The sequence below is a fragment of the Dendropsophus ebraccatus genome, chromosome 4, assembly GCF_027789765.1.
Source record: "Dendropsophus ebraccatus isolate aDenEbr1 chromosome 4, aDenEbr1.pat, whole genome shotgun sequence".
Classification (NCBI taxonomy): Eukaryota; Metazoa; Chordata; class Amphibia; order Anura; family Hylidae; genus Dendropsophus; species Dendropsophus ebraccatus.
The window spans coordinates 102,439,866-102,464,962 of NC_091457.1; the positions used below are offsets into that span (position 1 = coordinate 102,439,866).

The window sequence follows — 25,097 nt, forward strand, 5'->3', positions numbered from 1 at the left end:
GCTCAACAATCTACACGGTGAACAGAATCCGAGGTAAGGAGAATGCTGCTCCCTTTCATCATAGTGCAGGAGTAAGAAGGAATGGCAGATTATTAATACAATGTCAGACGGGCTGATGGAGCTGTCACTCACAATCACTGCCGCCCCTCCCCCGCACATGATGGAGCTCCTGTTATACTACACAGGAGCACACGGTCACGGATAGTAGAGCATCTACTGCTTCTATTGGTGAGGACCGCGCACAAGTGGCCTAAATTCACGTTTTTTATGTCAACCTGGATTCTGCCTGGGATGAAAAGTGTCAGAATATTCATGAAGGCTGAAAAAAACAAAACCCATTGACTCTAATTGTGACCAACAAGGCGGCAGAGAGATGGCGCCAGGTGCTATAAATGTCTGGTAGATCATGTGACCTGCAAGCTATCATAGAGCATAACACGACACTGTAGTAACAGAAGGGGCGCTACAGGTACTACAGGATCCAGCAGTATATAGAAGATAACTCCCGGCATGCTCAGCGCCAGGTCAGGCTGGCCCTTGGGTCTCCATCCTGCGCAACTAGAATCCCCAGCGCGCTTAATCAGGTTTACTATCACCTTGGAGAACTACAAAGCCCAGCCTATCCGCAGTGTCACCGGATAACCTTACACCACACACCCAGCCCACCGCCTCCTCCCCGGGCTCCATTACCCGTCAAAGCGCCTTAGCCACCGAGCCTCACCGTCTCTTCCTCTCACTAATAGACGACAGCGGCTTCTGCGCAGGAGCGGAAATACGTCATACACTCCTCCCGCACAGCATCGCGGGAATTGTAGTCCTTCCCCCTTCAGAAACAACGGAAATAACGCGACGTAAACTAAGGTGTTGGAGGGATGCCGGGAAGTGTAGTCCTTGCTCAAGCTAAAAAGCTGAGTGTTGTGAGGAGCGTGCACGGTATGCTGGGAGTCGTAGTCCCCTTGCAAAGGGTTGGTGTGCCGTGTGTTTTGTTTAAAGGTTATTACTGTATCCCATTCCTGACGTTATATGGGGATCTGTCTGTAGTAAATGCGGGGTATATATAGATGCGTGGTATATACAGAGGGCGGACCTGTCAGACAGCTGTGCAGGGCCTAGTCCTTTCTATAGTATACGGTCCGCCAGGCACTGACCCTGTGACCTTTCACTGTCTTCCTGCAGTACATGAACCAGAAAACTACAACCCCCAGAGTGCACCGGGGAAGGCTCTGACCTCAGTGCTGTGTATGGGAGCTGTCAGTGAGGCCAGGTAAGGGGGCACCAGCCAGGTTTGGTTGGACCTTATATAATATAGGAGATTAATGTATGTATATAGCTCAGGCTGTCAGGGCATGGTGGGAGTAGTGGTTCTGCAGCTGCTGGTTGGTGACCACTAAATGTGCGCAGTCCAGTTCACCATTTGTCGCCATTCTGCAGCAGTGACATTTAGGTCTCCTTCATACAGAGCTCATGGCTTCAGATGTGGATAAAAAATTGCAGTGGGAGACTGCTACGTCCACCGTGGTTTCATCTTTGTCCGTTGAACAAGGAAATGATCGGTCTGAGAGCCCAGCCCCCACACTGATCCAGGGAACCGAACCCGGTGAGTGTCAGTTCTGCAATCCAGTCTTCGCTCCTTAAATGGGAAGTTCGGGTAAAATAATTTTAAGATATGTTATTGCCCAACCAAAGTAATGAAATTACTAATAGACACTTATTATAGTAAACTCACCTATAGTGCATTTTCCCTGCACTTACTACAGCATGAAGTGTTCAGGTCTCTGTAAAGTTGGTGATGTCACGTCACATAAACTGCCGACTCCTGATGCTCCAGTCTGTCCCACCGCTGCAGCAGATGTTGGCAGTTTATGTGACATAACTAGAGATGAGAGAACCTCGAGCATGCTTGAGTCCATCCAAACCCGATCATTCAGCATTTGATTAGTGGTGGCTGCTGAAGTTGGATAAAGCTCTAAGGTTGTCTGGAAAACATGGATATAGCCTTAGGGCTTTATCCAAGTTCAGCAGCCACTGCTAATCAAATGCCGAAAGTTCAGGTTCGGATGGACTCGAGCATGCTCGAGGTTCGCTCATCTCTAGACATAACATCACCAACTTTACAGAGACCTGAACACGCCGTTTGCAGGGAAAATGCACTATAGGTGTGTTTCACATAATAAGTGACTATTATGGTGCGTTTACACAGGCAGATTTATCTGACAGATTTTTGAAGCCAAAGCCAGGAACAGACCATAAGCAGGGAATGGGTCATAAAGGAAAGACTGAGATTTCTCCTCTTTTCCAATCCATTCCTGGTTTTGGCTTCCAAAATCTGTCAGATAAATCTGCCTGTGTAAATGCACCATCAGTCATTCATAACTTTTGTTGGGCAATAACATATCTTAAAATTATTTTGGCGGACTTCCCTGTTAAGCAGATTTGCTCTTTAACTTATTCTATCCCCAGGGGCCAGCCAGGATGAAGCCATGTTTGTCCACGCTCAGTCATATGAGGACCTCACCAAAGAGGTGGAGGAGACCGGCTCTGGGAATGGTGGACCAGAGGAGGAAATGGAGAACATGGAGGAGATCACTCAGGACTTCAGCAAGCTCAGTACACAGTTGAGTGTAAGCTCCACCCATGGTGAGGAACAGGACAAGGGGGTAGGTCCCCAGTTTGGGGACATGGATCCTGCACCGTCCGTAAGCCAAGAAGATGATGGAGAATTGCATCCACTGGATGAGTGGTACCAACACCAGAAGCATGTGTTTGTGCTGAGTGAAGCAGGGAAACCAGTGTATTCTCGCTACCAGTCAGAGGAGGCTCTGTCCAGTACGGCCGGAGTCATGATGGCACTTGTGTCATTTCTGGAGACGGACAAAAATGCCATCCGGTCCATCCATGCAGGTACTGACCTGTGTAGTCCTGATCTGTAATCCTTTACTCCTCTGAAAGGCTACGGAGCAGTATAAGGCAGGGGCCACACTTTGTTTTTGTGATCTACGTTTAACGCGCATGTTAAACGTATAAAAACTTATGGGTTAACACAGCTATTGACTCTATAGGGAAACATTTTTTGGCAAAATGACACCTCTCTATCTATCATTCTGGTGATACAGTATTGCCACAGTTCCTATTTGGCACTCTGTACAAGTAGACATTCAGTACTCTGGGAAAGCTGGGTGACAGCCCCTGTAAGGCTGCATTCACACGTTCCATGTTCCTCACTGAACACGGATGTGGAATGCATGTAACTGATTCTCCCCCCGCCCGGGCAGCAACTGTGATAAGATGCTGGGAGCGGGGGAACTGTATTCATATGCATCATGCTGTAATGAATCAGCCATGCGGCTATGTCATTACAGCGTGGCGCATATCTGTACAGTTCCTGTTTCAAGCATTCCACGTCCGTGTTCCGTGCGGAACAAGGAACGTGTAAATGCAGCCTTAGGGTGCGTTCACACCTACAGGATCTGCAGCAGATTTGATGCTGTGTTCAGTTATTTAAATGAAATCTGCTGCAGAAAATCAGCTGCAGATCCTGTAGGTGTGAACGCACCATTATGGTGCGTTTACACAGGCAGATTTATCTGACAGATTTTTTAAGCCAAAGCCAGGAACAGACCATAAACAGGGAATGAATCATAAAGGAAAGACTAAGATTTCTCCTTTTTTCAAATACATTCCTGGTTTTGGCTTCCAAAATCTGTCAGATAAATCTGCCTGTGTAAACGCACCATTAGGCTGGGCCTACATGGTGACTCCTGATTGCATAACCAGTAATCAGTGTGTTGCACTACCCTTTCACTCATTCAAGGATGGATTTTCTGCAGCTGGAGTAATGCAGTTGCCTGTGTGTCACAGTAAGACCCCATTCACTTGTACAAGGGGTTGTGTGGCCGAGAATTGACGTATAGCCAGAGCCGTTGTCACCCAGCTTTTTCAGAAACAAATGTTGGTGAGAATTGTTCACAGACAGGTGCATCAAAAATTAGCAACTTTTGGTTCCTGGTTTGCCATCCAAATAATAAATGTGTGCGTCAGTGTGGGATATATTTATGGCTCATCCTATAGACAATGTTCATTTATTATCTGTGACTTTTTAGTCTTTGTGCAAGTCTACACAACCTCTGAACAGTCGTACTTGTAAGTTTTCCGTGCGACTGTGTGATTTGTGCCGCACACACTTGTAAATTATGCACATGCTACATAAAAACTTACACTGCAAATGAAAAATTCCCTTCTATATCCGTATGACATAATACCTTTCTCTGGCAGATGGCTACACGGTGGTGTTTGTTCGGCGCTCCCCGCTGGTACTGGTCTCAGTGTCTCATACTCGGCAATCGGAACAAGAGATTGCACAGGAGCTGCTGTATGTATACTACCAGATTGTCAGCTTGGTTACTGGGACTCAGCTTCATCACCTCTTTCAGCAGCGACCCAGTTACGACCTGCGCCGACTGCTCTCTGGTTCTGAGCGTATTACAGACAACCTTCTCAACTCCATGGACACTGACCCTAGTTTCCTCCTTGCTGCCGTCCGCTGTTTACCTTTAGCCTCAGGGTTGCGGGATACTGTCACATACTGTCTCCAGCAAGCTAAGGCCAAGAGCCTAGTCTTCTCTATCCTAATGTCCAGGCAGCAGCTGGTCACCCTGGTCAGGAAGAAGGACCAGTATCTGCATCCCATTGACATCCACCTGCTCTTCAACTTGGTAACATCATCCAGCTCTTTCAGGGAAGGCGAGGCCTGGACCCCTGTGTGTCTTCCAAAGTTTAACCCATCTGGTTTCTTCCATACACATATCTCATACCTGAGCCACAAGCCAGAGCTGCTCCTCCTAATGGTGTCAACTGACCGCGAGGACTTCTTCACTGTCTCTGACTGCAAGAGAAAGATAGTGGAGCGCCTGGAGAAAAGAGGAGCATGGGCATCACTGAAGGAAGCTCTGGGGGCCTCGCTTTACTATGTTGCACAAGTTGGGATCCCAGAATTGAGACATTTCCTATACAAATCCAAGAGCTCCGGACTCTTCACCAGGTGAGAAGGATTAACTTGACGGATCTGCAAATGCACTGGAGATCAGTATCGCCCACTCCGTTGCTTTCTGTAGGTAGACATGGCCTCTGAGCAGGATTTTCCAGTGTTTTGTAACGGAACCTTTATCACTGATTGCAGACTTCTGGAACTTAAAGTAACACTGTCACCCCCTTTTTGCATTCTGACATCTCTACACAAGTGTAAAGGGTAAATTTAGCAGTTTTCATACCTCATTTTATATCTTACATCATGGTGCTTGTTCAAGTAAAAAGGGATCTTTTATGAACTGCAGATTGTGTTAAGTGGGCGGGGCTTCGCGGCATTAGCGCCACTTAGCCCCGCCCACAATGCCACCATTGGCCCTGCCCCCTTAAGGTCATTGGTGGGCCGACCTAGAGGGGGTGGGGCCTAGACCTTTAGGCCAGCCTGTTCCAATGGCTTTTGAGGGGGACGGGGCCAATGGTGGCATTGTGGGCGGGGCTAAGTGGCACTAATGCTGCGAGGCCCGCCCACTTAACATAATCTGCAGCTGATAAAAGATGACTTTTTACTTGAACAAGCACCATGACGTATGATATAAAATAAGGTATGAAAAACGCTAAATTTACCCTTTACACCTGTGTAGAGATGTCAGAATGCACAAAGGGGGTGACAGTGTCACTTCAAGAGGAATTTTATTAAGATTAGTGTATTTTAAACTTATTTTTTTTAAAGACTAGGATCTCACTCTGTTGAGAGAATTTACAGCCGGTTGGTCCGTTCAAGAACGGATACTAGCTGATGCAGATGGACACCCAAGAGTTCCTATAGACTACAGGGGGGTCCAACAGGTAATCATTTATTTTGTTGGATTTTAGCTGGCAAAAAATTACTGCTTGCAGTATTTTATTCTTTTGTCTGCTCAGATTCTGCAAAATAAACAGAACTTCCGATAAAGCTCCCCCATGTATTAAGGCAGGCCTCTTAATAAATTTGTAACATCTTTCTCACTCTTTGTCATCTTTTCCAGGTATAAGCTGGAGTAGTTATGTTAAATCCACCAGGCTGTGAGAGACCATGTTCCCTTCTGCTAAGCCTCATCCACTTATTCACAGAAGTGCCATAGGCAGGGTGGAAAGTTGCAAAGCTGAGGATATTCTACAATTTTATTTGGTGTAGTTTATCCTTTTGTAAGGCTGAGTTGACATTTCTGTTGGGAGCATCGGTCTGAAAGGCCAGATGGTCCAATAACATGGTTTCAATAAAAGACGCTAACTGGTTCAAAAGGATACCTGAGAAATCCATTGACTTCAATGGGATTCATTGGGTTTCCAGCTGGTGCCCATTTATTTTGCAGCCTTTTGTCCTATTAGATCCTGCAAAATTAACAGAACTTTCAAAGGAGCTTAGTGGAAATGTGAACCTCACCTTAGGTCAACAGACTTGACTGCAAACTGAAAAATTTTACCTGCATTAAAGGGGTTATCCAGCGCTACAAAAACATGGCAACTTTTCCCCCTCCTCTTGTCTCCAGTTTGGGTGGGGTTTTGAAACTCTGTTCCATTGAAGTAAATGGAGGTTAATTACAAACCACACCTAAACTGGAGACAAGAGTAGGGGGAAAAGTGGCCATGTCTTTGTAGCGCTGGATAACCCCTTTAGTACATGTAAGGACTTGTCACACAGTTTTCTCCGATCAATTGGAACCAGTACAATGGAGTCTTATCCTGAAGCCCCCTCTTAATTTAGAGGGAGCCTCAGAATAGCACTGTGCAGAAAAGTGACATCACTTATTTTTCCAGAAAGTTTTCCATCTCCCATTGACTTTAGTAGAAGATGTTTTTAAGATTAAACCATAGTGCTCCTGAGAATGAAATCATTGTGGTCTCCACATCAGAAACCATATGGTTTTTGACCATATCCCTAACAAACTATTAAGTCAAAGGTTTTAGCGGTTTATTCAGTTTAGGCTCCTAGATTATTTTGGATAGCTGTTTGAGCTGGACTAAGTAGGTTAGGGTTTTCAGTTCACTGACTGCAAGTAGAAAATGAAACACAAATTCGACAGGGTGATTCAAAAAGTATGGTGCAAGAATAAAGACCTTTAGTTTAAGTAAGTGGTAAATGGTTGAAAATCAAAGCAAAACTGGCATAGTTTTCCATAACCAACAACTTTTATTTTGAAGAGCCAAATCTGAAAGGCGCTTACATAGTGTGACATATGAGGGTGACATCAAAGCAAAAAGCTTTTACGTGTTTGAATTTGCTAGAACAAGATCTGTGGTGACAGTACAGCCAGACTTTCAGAATACATTTGGTAAATGTGCTTCAGGTAGAAAATGCATTTTGTGTTGGGTGAAGCTATTTAAAACCACTGGGTGTATATTTTATAGAAGAAAGTCCGGGCAGCCCAATGACTAAACAAGATTCAAGCCATGTACAAGTGTCGTTCTAGAAAGCCGACCAGGCCAACTAGTATGGAAAAACTGGTTCCACAAATGATGGGATGGCGAATCATACAAAAAATGTCTCTCCTACAAGGCTGACAATCCAAAATGCTGTGATTTTGCATTGGCTTGCATGGCTGATTAAGGAGGACAAATTCAGTGACAGGCTGGTGACGAGGCTACCCTCAAAAGGAAAGGTCAGTCAAGGCTAGAATGTGGGGCTCCGAAAAACCATTGGAGTCTATTGAGCACAAGAGGGACTTGCTCAAAGTTCCTGGCTGCAGAAGTTGGGTGCAGCCAAAAGGCTGCCTGGAGAACGTGGAGACAGGCTCGTTGTTTGTAATTCAGTGTTCTTGTTTAGTTTCTCTATTGCGCTGGCCTATAGCATCACCAGATAGCTACCACCCTGCAACTTCTCATAAGGCGGCACACTGAGGGTTAAATGCTGAGTTCAGAAGTTCTGTCAGGGTATGTGCACACTACAGAATCTGCGTGGATAACTTCCAGCGGATTCCATCGCTCCCCCATCCCCGCTCCCGTTTGAAGTTCCGCTGATCCCATAGGCTCCATTCTATGTGCAGGCAAGATTACGCTATCCACCCAAAGAATTGTAATGTCAAGTCTTCTGGGGGGGGGGGACGGAATCTGCCTGGGCATAGGTTGGAGTCTATGGGATGGGTGGAGATTCAAGCGGGAGTGCACACGGAATCCGCTGGAAGTTATCTGTGCAAATTCAGTAGTGTACACGTACGCTAATAAGGGGAACAAGGGGGCATCTTGACTATGTGATGATGATGTTGGATGGGGATATTTACTTAAACCAGATGTCTTGATGAGTCTGAGGAATGGGACAGCAGGATGGATGGACAAAAAGACAGCACTTTAGCCCTTTGCAAGAATCTTGCATTTGTCGCTCAGATTCTGCTGCCCCTCCTCAGACTCTTCTACATAAGTGGCTGCAATGTGTGGATACTAGAGATGAGCGAACCTCGAGCATGCTCGAGTCCATCCGAACGTGATCATTCGGCATTTGATTAGCGGTGGCTGCTGAAGTTGGATAAAGCTCTAAGGTTGTCTGGAAAACATGGAAACAGCCAATGACTATACCCATGTTTTCCAAATAGCCTTAGGGCTTTATCCAACTTCAGAAGCCACCGCTAATCAAATGCCGAATGATCGGGTTTGGATGGACTTGAGCATGCTCGAGGTTCGCTCATCTCTAGTGGAGACCTCTTTAATATAAAAACATTACTTCCATGTAAGGGTTAATTTTACAATGTGACACTAGTGCTGATGATTATGTAATGTCTCCACAGTCCAGAGATGACTGCTCCTTACAACACAGAAGGAGAACAGAAGCGCCTGGTTTCCCTGTACCAATATCTACATGGCAGAGCCCACTGTAGCTCACACCCGCTCACAACCATCTACCACATGGGACCGCAAGAGAATATCCTAGCCTGGGTGAGTACCAGAAGACCCTACACCTAGAGGATGGGCCCAGACTTCTCATAATAAAGCTTAGGTCCCATTATGCAGCTTTGTAATATATTTTGAGGAAAATTTATATTTGCAGCATTTTTCACTCCATTTCTCTAGATTGCACTCTTACCGTATACCAATATCAAATATCGTTGGGTGGTGTATAATGAATTTGGTGCATTTTTCCAGTCATTTATTTGCCTTGAGGACTTCTATGTCACTCATCCAGTGGACAAAGATTTCACAGAATTTAAAAGTTGTGTAAAGCTAGATGTTAAAACCTGGTTCTGTCCAGCTGGGGCATGGCTTATTACAAAAGACCTCTGATCAACTGTGACAACCCCTGCACTAGTAGCCAGTGTTCTCATTCACTAACCAGAAGCAAAGATCGTTAAAGTGAATCTGTTGTTTGTCCAGGTCTGAGTGTTCAGACCAGTACTGATCGGAAGAATGAGTAGGGAGAGGATCGCGCTGTAGCGCAGTCCACACCCACTATGTGTTAAAAAAAAAGTCTGTTTCATAGACTTACATTATGAGCCTGACTGAACACCCAGACCCGTATCTATGACATGTCATGACATTATGTCAAAAGTTTTTACAAACAACACTGACTATTTAAAATGTTGAGGAATTATAACAAAATCTATTAGGATCTTTTAGCTTTATTCACTGGAGTTTGTAGTGGTCCTTTAATTATTCCCAACTCGAAATATAAGCCCATCTCTATCCAAATAAATAGAGTGCTGTGCGTCAGCACTGTTAATTATTATGGGGCTTCAGAGCTGTCCCAAGTTCAGCATTGTGATCGGTCTGGTCCCATAGTCAGACCTCTTTTGATCAGCGTCTTATGCCTTGTCCTGTAAATAGGGGATAACTTTAAGCGCAAGGAATACCCCTTCAATGCATGTCCTGAATCGTCTGATTGTATAAGCAGCTTCAGAGTGAACTGATATAACCAAACAGCAGGAAAGTAAAACCTTGCAGTGATCAGTACAGTTGTCATCACTTTCCAGCAATATGGCAGCCACATATTAACAGTTTGAGGCTGGGTTCACACACTGTATACTTCAGGCAGTATTTGGTCCTCAAGTCAGGTCCTCATAGCAACCAAAACCAGGAGTGGATTGAAAACACAGAAAGGCTCTGTTCACACAATGTTGAAATTGAGTGGATGGCCGTCATATAACGGTAAATAACTGCCATCATTTCAATATAACAGCCGTTGTTTTAAAATAACAGCAAAAATTTGCCATTAAATGACGGCCATCCACTCAATTACAACATTATGTGAACAGATCCTTTCTGTGTTTTCAATCCACTCCTGGTTTTGGTTGCTATACAGCCTCACAAATACAGCCTCAAATATACATAGTGTGAACCCAGCCTAATTAAGGTGATGAATCTTACGTTTTCCATCTTACGTTTCTTATGCTCCCTTTAGGTGACGGAGGCTTTTGAACTCTACGTCTGTTTCAGCCCCTTGGCAACAAAGTCTTCAGCTGTGAATGGTGTCTCCCGTCTTCTGCGCTGGATCCGCAAAGAGGAGGAGAAATTGTTTATCCTGAGCTCTCCCACATACTGACACTGTGACTCCACAAACCTCTCCTTAACCAAAGATAATGGAGCCTCCATCCAGCAGTCTTTCCATGACACTAACACTGCACTGAAGTCAAAGTGCTGGAATCTCCACAGAGACATTTGCAATGTTTGTATATGAAGCATTGTCTGGTTTTCTAGTATCTTCTGCGCTGGATGCATGAACATTACCATACAATATAAGTGCAGCATGTGGTCTGCCACTACTCCTTATACATCACTCACATGTCTACTGGGCACATTAAGGGCCGGTAGCAGCCACATTGTCTGTACACGTCTCTTCTTATATTGCATGTTGTCTGACTGCAAATAATTTAGCAAGGTCAGAACTTAAAATGATTTATAAAATAAGCTTCGCTACATTATGTGACACGTTCATTTCACTTCTATCAGGTATTATACTCAGGTCACATCCAGAGCTGCAGTCAAAGATTGATTATTGCATCTTATGTTCCAGCCCCATTCATCGCTACAGTAATATTTTTGCCACTATATTGTCTTATTCTTTAGTTACATCGCAATTCTGACTGCACTAAAGCCACCTGATACAATGCTGCACTACATTCTGAGATACTTAGTTGTATCTACAGTGCCTTTTGTAAACACTACATCTACCACTATATATAACTTGGCAGTATACACTGGGGACCAGCAGGGGGAGCATTGAGGTATTGCAGAGTAAATGCTAACTACAGAATAAAATGCAGCTCTGGATTTGATTGGAGTATTTTGCACACTGTCATTCAGACCTGTAAATTTTTATATGAGGACCTGCACTAAAGATGTAGCAGGAGTTACCTGGATCTGTCCTTTAAGAGACATATAAAGTCAGATAAAGCGCATGATTTTATTTACATGGTCATCTGAATTTTTATTTAAAATTTTTTAGCGGACATAGAGATATCCCTATGATAGTAAGCAAAGATATACTGCTAGGAATCCTGGTGCCACTGGACCTGTACTGACTCCCAGAATGAAGGGACTTTAGTGCTAGAGCGGTGCTTTGACTCCATCACAGGCTTTGTGCACTTTGATACTTTTGGCTGCTTGCTGTGTATGTGTTAGAATGGGATGTATAGCACCTCTGTCCCTTTTTGTGTTTTTAGGGATGATCATAAGTCCTAGAATTCAGACCAATAATTGTGTTATGACTTATCCTATCCTAACATATAGCTGACAGTCTACTCCAACAGCTGGGGTCAGAAATCACTGTAAGGGTACTATTACACAGAACAATAATCGGCCCTTTCTGGCTGATTATCGTTCTGTGCAATAAAGACAGCGATCAGCCAATGATTGTTGTCATCGGCTGATCGTTGATATAGGTTCTGACCTATAATTGTTGAGCGCCGACCGTGATGATGATATGCAAACAGAATACATTACCTATCCATGCTGCAGGGCTCCTCTTGCTCTGTGCTTCTCCCCGGGTCCGCGGGCTCCAGCTTCAGAGTCGTGGTGTGTCTCAGCTGACAGGCCGCTCAGCCAATCACAGGCCAGGACCGCCGCGGACAGTGATTGGCTGAGTGGCCTGTCAGCTGAGACAGGCTGCTCCAAAGCTGGAGCCTGCAGACCCGGGGAGAAGCACAGAGCAGGAGGAGCCCTGCAGCCTGGACAGGTAAGTAATGTATAAAGTTTAAACAAGGGCTGCAAGGACATCGGTAACTATGTCCCTGCAGCCCTTGTTAAACGATCATCGGGCCGTGTAATAGACCCAGTAAACAAGCGCCCATCTAGTAGATCGGCGCTCGTTTACATTTAATATCGGGCCCCTATCAGCCCATGTAATAGTACCCTAATTGTAGACTTTACCCATTTGATTACATTGTGAGTAGATATGCAGCAAGTAGTTAGATGGGGTTCCACCCAGTCTGCCCCTGCGATCCATCATGGTTTGCTGATGGGTCATAATTAGAGATGAGCGAACCTTTAGCATACTCGAGTCCGTCCGAACCCGAACGTTCAGCATTTGATTAGCGGTGGCTGCTGAAGCTATGTGGAAAACATGGATATAGTCATTGGCTGTATCCATGTTTTCCAGACAACCTTAGAGATTTATCCAAGTTCAGCAGCCACTGCTAATCAAATGCCGAACGTTCGGGTTCGGATGGACTCAAACCCGAACCCGGTTTGCTCATCTCTAGTCATAATGAAGGCAGGATTTTACTGACTTGTACAATGAAATATAAAAGTATAATTGAGCAAGTCGATTACTGGAACTAAAAATAAAATAAAACTAATAAAATCTTTAAAGAAAAAACATTTTCAAAAAAAATCTTTTAGTCTGGAAACACTCACGGCAATTTTCGTGCCAAAACCAGAAGTGCATCTAATAGAAAAGAAAGGTACAAGTCCTCCCTTTTTATTTCCCATTCCATTTGAATCCCCTTCTGGTTTTGGCACCAAAAAAACACAACACAGTGACCGTTTTAAAAAACAAAACAAAACTGAGGTGTGTGTTTCCAGCCTCATGTAAAAAAATATAATAAAGGAGTTAACCTTGGTGTTGCCACATTTTTAAGGCCCATGAAAACCCCATTAAAAATTTATAGAACGTATTACGTATAACGTTCATCCAAAAGTTATCTTATTCTTCTGCACCTGAATGTTTAGCATGGCCAAATATTCTTGTATTCTTTATGGGGTGGGGGATAAATTGCAGACCACTGCAACTAACCCCCTGCCCATAGAGAACACAGGTGGGTTCAGACAACATTACTATAAATTGTATGGGGACCTTTACAGTTAGATTCCCCTCTAAAGACAGACCACCCCCATACCCAACCGAAGACTACATTTTGAAAAATACTATTTCTACTATTTAAAAAAAAATTCTATTTACACATGCTGTGAATTGTTTAAATGCAGATTAAGGCTATGTTCACACAGTATTTTTGGTCAGTATTTTGCAACCAAAACCAGGAGTGGATTGAAAACACAGAAAGGCTATGTTCACATACTGTTGAAATTTAGTGGATGGCTGCCATTTAATGGCAAATTTCAAAAATATGGCCATTGTTTTAAAATAACGGCCATCCCCTCAATATTAACATAGCCTTTCTGTGTTTTCAATCCACTCCTGGTTTTGGTTGCAAAATACTGACCACAAAACTGAGCAAAAAATACTGTGTGTGAACATAACCTAAAGGCTCTAGGAGTATGTAAAAAGGCTTTTTTTTTTTGAGCAGCCATTAAAATAACCTGATATCAGGTTTTTGGGTAAACGGTAAGCAGACTATGATAAATTTAATAGGCCGCACGAACAACCCAGCACACCTAAGTGTTGCAGAAATAAAGTGGCTATCATACCACACTGAACAGCGTATGCAATTGCAGAGCAAGAGAGTCTACAGACTGCCACTGAGTAGAGATGAGTGAACCTGCTGAAAGTTTCACAAGCCCTGAGGTTATGTTCAGACTGGAATCCGCGTGGAGAAGTTCTGGCGAATTCCGTAGCCTGTCCCTGCTTGTGGTCGCGCGCATTTCTGCCCGTCCCATAGACTTCATTCTGTGGTTGGGTGAATTTGCCCGACCATACAATGGAGTCTATGGGACAGGCAGAAATGCTCGCGACCACGAGTGGGGACGAGCGATGGAATCCGCTGGAATTTCTCTGTGCGGATTTCTCTGTCTGAACATACCCTAACGATTGGCATTTGAATCCTGCTGCCTGAAGAAGGTGGATGCAACGTGAGAACTGCCTGGAAGACATGAGCTGTACCCTTGTTTTTCAGGACTCCCTAGGCCGGCAGCCAACTTCTTCAGAGTTGAATGCTGAGCGCTTGGATTTTGCCACTTTTTTGAGGTTTGTTTAACACTTCTAAGAGTGTCCCAGTAAATCTCCCTCAGTGATTATTTTGTGTACAAAAGAATTAAAAGTAATATATAAAAGGATTATCTAAGTTTTAAAAATTGATTGCCTGTCCTCCGGATCTTGCACCACTGCTACTAAAAGTATGGCAACTGTAGGAAGTGAGCATCACACTGAGGAATTGTAGAGGAATGTTTTCTGCTTGAAAATCCTTGTCTATTGAGCTCTGGCAGAATGCAAGCAGAATTTAAGCCCCCATTGACTTCTATAGTATTCCTCTAGCAGAATCTGCCCAAAGGATTAACATGTCGATTCTTTGGGCAGAGAGCAGAGCAGACCAGCAGCAGAAAATTCGGCAGTGTGAACAACAGAGCAGAAATCCCATTGAACACAATGGGACATTGCTCTGTACATATTTTATGGGAGGAATTTTAAGCTGAAATAAGAGCGGATTCCTCTTCAATTCCTCACCTCAGTGTGAACCTACCCTAAGATTGGTCTGACTGTGCTGTGCAGTTGTTTGAAGAGGCCACGGTGCTTCAATGTATTTACTGAGACCGGATCTCGCACCACTGCTACTAAAAGTATGGCAACTGTAGGAAGTTCTCAGTTTACATTGAAGCACCGTGGCCTCTTCAAACAACTGCACAGCACAGTCAGACCAATCTTGGGGTAGGTTCACACTGAGGAATAGGTGAGAAATTGAAGAGGAATTCGCTCTTATTTCAGCTTGAAATTTTTCCCGTAAAATATGTACAGAGCAATGTCCCATTGTGTTCTATGGGATTCCTGCTCTGTTGTTCACTCTGCAGAATTTTCTGCCATTGATCCGCTTTCTGCCCAAAGAATTGACATGTTAATTCTTTGGGCAGATTCTACTAGAGGAATCCTATAGAAGTCAATGGTGACTTAAATTCTGCCACAGCTGAATAGGGGCCCTTGCACACTGAGCAATTCTCGAGGAATTGTAGCTGAAAAATTTCTGCTTGAAATTCCTCGCCTTTTCTGCTCTGGCGGAATTCGAGCGGAATTTGAGCGGAATCCGCGCAGAAATCAAGCGGAATGCAAGCGGAATTACCAGCAGAATTCAAACCCCATTGACTTCTATAAGATTCCTCTAGCGGAATCCGCCCAAAGAATTGACATGTACATTCTTCGGGCGGAATGCGGATTCTGCGCGGAATTCCGGACGGAAATTTACTCTGTGTGCACGGGCAGTCGGAAATCCCATTGTTCTCTATGGAAAGAGCAATGTTGCATTTACACGGGCGGAATTCCACGCGGATTCCGCCCGCTTTTTATGGCGGAATTCGGGCGGAATTCCGCGAGAATTGCTCCGTGTGCACATACCCTTGACGAGGAATTTCAAGCAGAAAACTTTCCTCTAGAATTCCTTAGTTTGAACCTACCCTAATATTGATGGCCTATCCACCATTTCAGTTTTTGACTTTTCACTTTTGGTGCATTTCTCTTTAGCATTTTGCTACTGGATTTTTTCTAAATGCATCTGTATAGGAAACAAAAAATAGCAAAAATGAATAAATAAAATTGAATAAATATAAAAAGACACCCAAAACACTTGTAAAAACCTTCAGGCAAAAAAGCCACAGAGTTTGTCATGCTTTTGGATGCAGATTAGCCCAATTAAATGGAGCTTATCTGCATCAAGGCTGCCCAACATGGTTCATGCAAGTGAGTTGCATTTTTCCCCCATAGGCTATGTGCACACTGAGGAAAAGGTGAGGAATTCAGCTTGAAATTAAGCTTGAAATTAAGCTTGAAATTCCTCCTGTAAAATATGTACAGAGCAAAGTCCCATTGTGTTCAATGGGTTTTCTGCTCTGTTGTTCACACTGCAGAATTTCCTAGCAGAATTTTCCGCTGTAGATCTGCTAGAGGAATCCTATAGAAGTCAATGGGGGGCTTAAATTCTGCCTGAAAACTTTCAGCTTCAATTCCTTGAGAATTGCTCAGTGTGCACATAGCCATAATGTAGATTTACAAAGTGAATCTATAAGGAAAAGGTCTACAGTGCACATTCCCACTGAAAATAATGGGAACTATTTTTCATAAGGATTTCAATAGGGAACCCACACAGAGTTTGATCATGTGAACATGCCCTAAGAGCATCCTGCATGAAATTTGGAAAAAGGGATTTGTAGTATCTGGCAGGAAAAACACTGAAGCAAATGAAAGAGATTTTTACACGGCCAATTATTGTGCAATATATCACTAAACCTTTTGAATTTAAGACATAATCTTCTGGTGTAAACGCGGCAATAATCAACCAACAAATGAAAATTTGCTTGCATGCCGTTGATCGCATCTTTTGAGCTGACCTCAAAATCATTGTTAATAGTTTGCCAGCCTTTCAGTTTAAACACTTGTCATTCGCAGGGATCAGTATATATTACAATTCTATCATCTTTTTGTATCGATTTATCTTTTCATCTAATCGCCTATCATTTAGAAGAAAAAAGTCATTGCTTGTTGTTCGCTAAACAAGTTCTTAAGTAAATTATCTGTTTTATTACATGTTAAAGGGGTTATCCAGCACTACAAAACCATGGCCACTTTTCCCCCTACTGTTGTCTCCAGTTCACGCGCGGTTCGCAATTAAGCTCCATTTAATTCAATGGAACTGAGTTTCAAAACCCCACCCAATCTGGAGAAAACAGTAGGGGGAAAGTGGCCATGTTTTTGTAGCGCTGGATAGCCCCTTTAAAGGACCCTTAGTCCATGATTTTTTTGTTTGTTTGTTTTGAACTACGCATGCACTCACTACAATGCTTTTACCCTCCTGTGCTCACTGTAATAACTGGCTACACGTTCTTGTTGGTTGTCCATCATGATATCAGTGCCATGGAATGAGGTATGGGCTTCCTCATTATGTGCTATCTACTTGTGGAGCCTTTTGGAGATGTACAAGTGTAGCCCCACTAAGCAAGGTCTGGACATCTGGCAGGAGAATGAGGCCAGGGAGTAGCAGTACCATAGATGCATGATGCTGAGATGCTTCTATGTTATGGGAGGAAACAAGGCTCCTGATGATCACTTTTCCTGTATAAGAAATGTGATAGGTCCAATAGCACCATGTGAACAAGGGCATTTTGAGTTTCAGTAAGGATGAAGTCTGTTTTGTAAAAGCGTATATTGGCCATATGGATGTGAATACAATAAGGGGCACATTTATTAAGAGACCTTTTTTTTTGCGCTAGATTTGTGCCCCTGGATATATCAAGAGACACATGCCTCCTGAGGAATCCAGCGTAGCGGAGGTTGATGCACAACAGGCTAATGCAGGTGCAAGAATCGATAAATTTGACGCATAGGGAGAACACGGCTCCCTGTGTATGATGCCAGGCCCCCTTGCTATCCCCACTCCATCTACATGGTGCACAAGTTAATAACTTGAAAAAAATGCGCACAAGTTTTGCCTATGAGGGTCCTTGTTAAAAAAAATGTGTGTTTTTTTTCCTTCAAGTTTGTGCTAGGCCCTTTATTATGCATAAAATGGTGGATGTGATGTAAGAGTACAAATCTGTGGAGGAATAAATAGCATGATATGGAGTTTCTGCATTGCTTCAATGAAAAAAAAAAGGTTGTTTAAGGAAACACAGATCACTGCTCCAGTAAAGAGGAAATTCACTGACATACGTCCTCATAGTGCTCCCCTGCAGTGTTCTGCAGTTTGGAGACAGTACAGGGCTGTACTGGAAGGCCGAGGTGGGGCAGGTAGGTGGCTGCGCTTGGTTTCAATGTGAAGAGCTGCAGATTGTGTAATACAAACTGCCTCTGGCTGAGGGTGGAGTTCACTGCTCCCTCCCCATGTCTCATACTCTGCTCCTTTCAGCTGTAGGATCCATTCACCTCCTCCTGGTCAGACTAGAACTTCCAGCCTCTCGCTGCCCCCGCTCCCTGGACACATTCCTTAACTCTGGGCAGGTAAGATCCATGTCTGTAGCTGCTCCTATGCCTGCCTGGGATTCCTTGCTTTCTGCTGGGAATTTTTACTCTGGGATTGTTGCCAGATTTTGCTGCTGGGAATGTTCCTGTAATCACTGTTGGGGATGGTTCTCTAATACGTTGTGCCCTGTGCTATCCCAGGATCAGAGGCACCAACAACACATGACCAGTGGGCACAGTGGACGGTCCATTGGATGGAATCTGTACGAGACTGGCACCTTTTACATTTCTTGGGCATTACTAAGCGACAGTCAGCGTTGACAGCTAGTATATACAAAGAGATTACTACAACTGGCCATCTGGAAAGTTAGATCCACTGTTGGTGTCCAGTAGATTGTCATAAGTTATCAGTCTACGTGTAGATTTTCCTTATGGGTCACCATAGTCTTAGGGGGGGGGGGCCTTGCTGAAGGTCATACAGGTTACATATGGTCCACAATCCACTATGGCCATCTTTACTGCTTTTCTATACAGCAATCTGCCTGGTTATGTAGCAATGTACTCCTTCTCTCACGCTACTAGATAGCTGCTCTGACCTCTGTGGTAATAGGTCATAGCCCCTTTGGCCCCTACTTGTTATAAAATGCCCCCTTCTCCAGCATATTGTGATTGTCATTACAACTGGCACCGACTCTTTAAAAGCATGTTCAGCGTATATACGATGGTTTGCAGAATATTTTCAGTGTGTGTGCGAACCCTAAGTCTTGATTGTTTTTGCTCCCATTTTGGCTTAGAGTCATGTTACTTTATTACAAAAAAAATGTGTTTTCATCGGGGCAAAAAAACACCCCTAAAATGTGTAAATCTACCAATATGCTGACATGTATACTGGGAGAAGTGAGGCCCTGAGCTTGTGTGTGTGTGTGTGTGTGTGTGTGTGGGGGGGGGGGGGGGGGGGGGATTTGCTGAGATTAGTGGTCTCAGAATAGTGGGATGGAGTGGGGGGGATATTGCTATAGACGCTGCTCCCCCAGATCTTTGCTCCATTAAATGGGACTGAGGTTTCCCCCATGGGCTGGATTCTTGGAATTGGTTGCGCCTGGGGATTTTTGTGGCACTCCTTTGTTTACTTCGCTCGCACTTTATCAGCATCATTTCCTGTGTACTAAGTGTCTGTTTCTTGAGGATTATATAATTAAAGTGACGGTGAGTTCTCTTACATTACAGCAGGTGTGGCAGCTCTCCAGATGTTTAGCAGCAGTGTGTGGCTCTGCCAGACACGTTGGGTCCTGTAGTTCTACAAGTATTGGGAAAGTCTGTTGGGACTTGTAGTCCTACAGTATCTGGACATCTATGAAGATGTGTCAAGGGAGACTAGAGGTTACACTGAGATCTGTAATTTCATGGTGTACAGTGAGGAGGGATTTTATATTGTAAAAACTGAGAAACTGGTGGGTTATGCTGAGACTTGTAGTCTTCCAGTGCTGGCTCTGTGCCCTGGGTGTGTTGTAATCCTGTAATCCCCGTCACCAGTTGCTTAATTCAGTAATAGAAGAATAAAAGGTTGTGTAGAAGCTGGAAAATGTCAGAAAGAATCACTGCCAAAAGAAGACATGAGGGGAAAGAGAAAAATTTACATTGGTTTTCTGGGAGGAAGTCCAAAAACAAACTGGTGTACATGTGTTACACTGCAGCTGTATGTTTTAGTCACTGTTTGTGCTTCATTATACAAGAGCCACAGCTGAAAATGTGATGCGCGCCCCCAACCCCCCCCCCCCCCCCACACCCGGGGTCCTCCTGTCACATCTTCAGACCCCTACTGAAAATTGCGTCCGCTACTTCCGAGATAGACTTGTCTTGACAGGGCTCACTCACACGATCCATGCCACGATCCACGATCCGGATGAGGTCTGCAGCACAGATCCTCTAGCCGGAGCCCCCCACATCATGCTCTCCTATCATCTCTGCGGCAGGCCGGAGGGGGGGTGATCCGTGCCGCGATCCGCACTACGACATGTCCTATTTTTTCGCGGTGCGGATCGCAACAAGGATCATGTGAATGGCCACATTCACTTCAATGGTCCCTAAAATTGTCCGTGGTTGCAGATCCGCAACCACGGACAATTTCACGGGAAGTGTGAATAAGGCCTAACAGCCCACTTAGCCAGCCACTAAAGCGGGACAACGCCACGGGCAGTGATTTGCTGAATGGGCTGTCACAGCTTAGATAGATCTGTCTTGGAAGCAGTTACGGGATTGTTTAGTGGGGGACCTGGAGCTATGAGAGGAGCATGATTGGGTAAGAATAGGATCTTTATTATGTTCTATGCAAGGGTAGCAATAAAATAAAAAATTTAAATGGCCAGAGTACCCCTTCAGGAGGAAAATTTGAAAAAGACCTATTGCTTAGTGAGATCCGCACTCATTCCCTGCCTCCCATCGGCCCATGCAAGGTGATGTCACTGCTAGTCTCTACAGAATGGATAGGCTGTATTCTCAGTGATGTCACTGCTGCTCTCTACTGAATAAATAGGTTGTGTTCTTGCTGATATCACTGCTGCTCACAAGTGAATGGATATGATTAGAGATGAGCGAACCTCGAGCATGCTCGAGTCAATCCGAACCCGAACTTTCGGCATTTGATTAGTGGTGGCTGCTGAAGTTGGATAAAGCCTTAAAGCTATGTGGAAAACATGCATACAGCCAATGACTCTATCCATGTTTTCCAGACAACCTTAGAGCTTTATCCAAGTTCAGCAGCCACCGCTAATCAAATACTGAACGTTCAGGTTCGGATCGACTCGAACGGGAACCCGGTTTGCTCATCTCTAGATATGATGCATTCTCAGTGATTTCACTGCTGCTTCTAGGGGATTATTGCTCTTTTGCTTGGTTTCACTTTAAGGCTGGGTTCACACTACGTATATTTCAGTCAGTATTGTGGTCCTCATATTGCAACCAAAACCAGGAGTGGATTGAATACACAGAAAGGCTATGTTCACACAATGTTGAAATTGAGTGGATGGCCGTCATTTAATGGCAAATATTTGCTGTTATTTTAAAACAACGGCTGTTATATTGAAATAATGGCAGTTATTTACTGTTATATGACGGCCATCCACTCAATTTCACCATTGTGTGAACAGATCCTTTCTGTGTTTTTAATCCACTCCTGGTTTTGGTTGCAATATGAGGACCACAATACTGACTGAAATATACGTAGTGTGAACCCAGCCTAAAAGAAGACAGTTGCAGACCAATGTAATTGTAAAAGTACAACTTTACTTAAAGTGTCCCTGTCGTTATAACCTTTAAAACCTAAATCAATAGATGTGAAAAAAAGCAAGTTTGCAATTTACATTCATTATTTTACTTTATTTGGTTATCATGGAAAACTAGAGTCTAAACACAGGAAGTCCAGTGTTTCCCAGGTCATCTGCGCTCACAGAGAAGGCAGTCATGTGATTGATGGAACATTGAGTTGTCACACACTGTACTGCTGGGACTTCATGTGTTTAGTCTTTTTTTTTTTTTTTTTAAACCAGCATTTAAACAATATAACAAATTTTCACATGATGATCGTCCTGTGTAATAGGGCCCTAAGCCGAGACTTCCTGTTCTGTCCTTGATGATAAGGAGGAGGCTGCTGGAAAGTGGTCTGTAAAGCAATACAGTGATAAGATAAAAAAAGACAATAACAGCTTTGCTTTCCCCATAATGTGAAATCACCTTTCCATGGATTAGAAATCATGCTCACAAGTGTGTCCCATGCAAAAAAAAATAGGATCTAGAGATGTTTAGTGTGTCTATGCCCATGAGGCTTGTCGGAAAGCATTTCGCTAAATGCTGTTAAAAGGAGCTTAGTCAAGATGGTAGCCCCCATAATAAGTTGCTTTAAAGTAGAATCTAAAAAATTACAATTAGTAAACAAAAACAGGAAAAAATAACATTCCAGTTCCAGTATCCAGGTGATACATTCCCTTTACCTACAGCCTTCTCCAGGTGCCCTATATCATGCCTATTGTCTTCACAGACCCAGCAGACTCCTAACAGCCACCTACTCTCAGGCTGACAATACACTCCTCCTATATATACTGCTTCTATGGCAGCCCACACAGAACACTGCAAGCCACCTTCCACCATGGTTGAGCCTTCCTAACCAGAAGAGTAGCAGTCAGCTCATTAGTTTGCCTTCTGCGCTGTAAGGCTGCGTGCACACTACGGAATTGCCGCGTATAACCCGCGGCGTATTCCGTTGCTCGTCTCCGCACGCGGCGGCGCGCATTTCCGCCGGTGCCATAGACACTATTCTATGCACGGGCGGATTACGCGTTCCGTCAAAAGAATTGACATGTCAATTCTTTCGACGGAACGCGTAATCCGCCCGTGCACAGAACAGTGTCTATGGCACCGGTGGAAAAGCGGGACGAGCGACGGAATACACCGCGGGTTATACGCGGCAATTCCGTAGTGTGCACGCAGCCTAACACCCAGACAATGCTTGTGAAAAGCAGCTGAACCGATACTCCCTCAGGCTATGCGCGCACAGTTTTTTAGTGAATGTTTTAAGCTTAGAAAAAATCTATTAAAATTTTTTTTTAGAAGATCATCTTTTTTTCCTACAGCAAATATTACTGTGCAATTTGCAAACAACCCCTTTTTGTCATGCCTAAAAAGTGTAAAAAAAATACTTCATTGAACTGTAAAAAACAACATTGTACTTAATTTTATGGCTGTAAAATTTTACTGAATCGGAATTGACAGCTGTTTTTTTTTCCATTGAGTTCAACAGAACTCAATTCTCAAAAACCAGTCCACCACTGCATCAACAATCTCCAGCCCATCCACCTCTCCTGAAGAAAGACTAGCCTGTGCCCTAATTTGCCAGCTGCTGGCCTACTAGACATGCTTAGCAGCACTGTAATGTGTCTTAATTATCTACACACACCCTGGCTGGCAATAACTTATGCCTCTACCCAGCAATTCACTAGTGCCACCATGCCAGACCATTTTCCAGTACTAGGCTCAAAAGATGCTCATTCCTTTTGTAAGCCACAGCAATCCCACATAGCGGTATCACTGGATATCCCTACCCTTTGTCCTCTGGATTCTGCAACAGTTTTTAACATAGTTTATACTCAAAAGACCTTCACACTCACACCTTACAAGTCCAAAGTCAAACATATCTCTGATCAGTCTCCAAATAACAGGTAGAGGTTATAAGGTTTATAGTACAAAGGAGAATAAGCACAGTTAGGCTGCAGTCTTAGGGAGCGATTTTTAACGAACAACGACTAATGATAAACGAACGCAAACGAGATTGTTTAGCGTTAACCTGAATTCGTTCACCATATTACACAGAACGATAGTCGTTAGTTATGATTGTTACTACGATAATTATTGTGATTGTTAAGGCCCTATTCCACGGGCCGACAGTGAGGAGCAAACAAGCGCTATTAGGGCTTGTTTGCTCCTTGTTCCCCGCTCGCTGCCGCCGCTATTGCACACAGCAGCAGCGAAGGGGCGGGGGGGCGATAATCGTTCTGTGGAATTGGGCCTTTACTATGATTGTTTATTCCTTCTGACCCCAGCAGACAATAAACAATGTGCAATTACACTGAACGACTAGTGAAAAAATGCAGAACTTGATCGAACAAATGTGGAATTACAGCGAACGAACCAATCGTCCCGTGAATTAGGAGGCAACAATCAGCCGACATCGTTCATGTCGGCTGATCGTTGAAGTAATTTGTCTTTCAACATGTTGAAAGACAAATGACTTATATAGCCGTGGAATAGGAGCGGTGGCAGCAGACCGCCACTATATTCTATGGGCTGCCCGGACGATCAGCGATCACCCGCGCAGCCCCCCTGCAGCTCCATCTGGCCCTCCCCAGACTCACTCTCTTGTTGCTGCCGCGTGAAATAGCAGCAGCAGCAAGAGGGGAAGGAGGAGCAAACGAGCGTTCGTTTGCTCCTCACTGTCGGCCCGTGTAATAGGGCCTAAAATCAACGAACAACAGCATATGAGCGATTTTTCGATCGTTTCCTGCAGTTACACAGAATGGTTATTTTTTAAATTTAAACTATATAACAATTTTTCGCACAATAATCGTCCTGTGTAATAGGACGCTAAGGCTGCATTCACATGTCCAGTGTTTTTCTCGGTCCGTGATTGTGGTCCGGCAGCAACCTCCGTGATCCGTGCAAAACAGTCCATTTTTCATCCGTTTTGTATCCGTGTCCGTTTTTTTTTCATGGATCTGTGTTAAAGCATTTTAAATTACATTGATTACATCACATCCGTGTTTTTCACGGATGAACACGGATGTCACATCCGTGAAAAACACGGATCTCATTGATTTCTATGGGGAATCCTTTCCGTGCATCCGTTCCGAGTAATGACATGTCCAATTTTTTAACGGAACGGATCACTGATCCGTGAAATCACAGAACATCTGAATAGCCCAATAGAAAGCAATGAGCTGTAAAATTGTCCGTGAGCACGGACAACTTCCCGGAACGTGTGAATGCAGCCTTAGTGATATCTCTATCATTAGGCTGGACTTCTTTTCCTCACCTGAATGTAGGACTATGGGTGCATGAACTGCAGAGCATGTTTGGTGTGTTTTACCGTTGCCATGTGTCTATTGTGTATATTGTGCTATACTCTCATGGTGGGTTGTCAGATTGTGGTGTTTAGTGATGCTGCTCTACTCTGTCAGAGTGCCCAGGGGGTGAGGGGGATTGTTTTCAGGCCGGCAGCCTGCAGGAAGAGGGTCCAATATCTGAGCATGCCCAGGTATTGCTTGCTGTGGTGCCACAACTCTTGAAGGAC

General features: G+C 44.1%; 2 protein-coding genes across 8 annotated transcripts in view; one reads left to right on the forward strand and one right to left on the reverse strand.

Moving 5' to 3' along the window:
- The window catches only part of LOC138788545 (RNA-binding protein 6-like), a 50,555-nt gene extending 49,936 nt beyond the window's left edge, over positions 1-619 (reverse strand). The window contains exon 1 of the mRNA XM_069966519.1: positions 597-619. The gene's annotated coding sequence lies outside the window, so the exon portion shown is untranslated. The remainder of the gene's footprint in view (positions 1-596) is intronic.
- On the forward strand, positions 514-11,396 carry MON1A (MON1 homolog A, secretory trafficking associated). 7 transcript variants are annotated; one of them, XM_069966529.1, is made up of 7 exons: positions 532-993; positions 1,177-1,264; positions 1,460-1,597; positions 2,461-2,901; positions 4,273-5,038; positions 8,781-8,928; positions 10,388-11,396. In XM_069966529.1, exons 3-7 carry the CDS (start codon positions 1,465-1,467, stop codon positions 10,526-10,528), a joined length of 1,629 nt encoding a protein of 542 aa, XP_069822630.1. In that variant the 5' UTR covers positions 532-993; positions 1,177-1,264; positions 1,460-1,464; the 3' UTR covers positions 10,529-11,396. The 7 variants fall into 7 exon arrangements, 6 of the variants coding, with proteins under 6 accessions (XP_069822627.1, XP_069822632.1, XP_069822630.1 ...); XM_069966527.1 differs by having other exon boundaries at positions 532-965; XM_069966528.1 differs by having other exon boundaries at positions 532-933.
- Positions 11,397-25,097: the final 13,701 nt, after the last annotated feature.

Coding starts and splice junctions, on each gene's coding strand:
- MON1A (XM_069966526.1), top strand. CDS start 873: ATGCCGGGAAGTGTAGTCCTTGCTCAAGCTAAAAAGCTGAGTGTTGTG. Junction 2,902..4,272: donor CATCCGGTCCATCCATGCAG/GTACTGACCTGT, acceptor TTTCTCTGGCAG/ATGGCTACACGGTGGTGTTT. Junction 8,929..10,387: donor AAGAGAATATCCTAGCCTGG/GTGAGTACCAGA, acceptor TGCTCCCTTTAG/GTGACGGAGGCTTTTGAACT.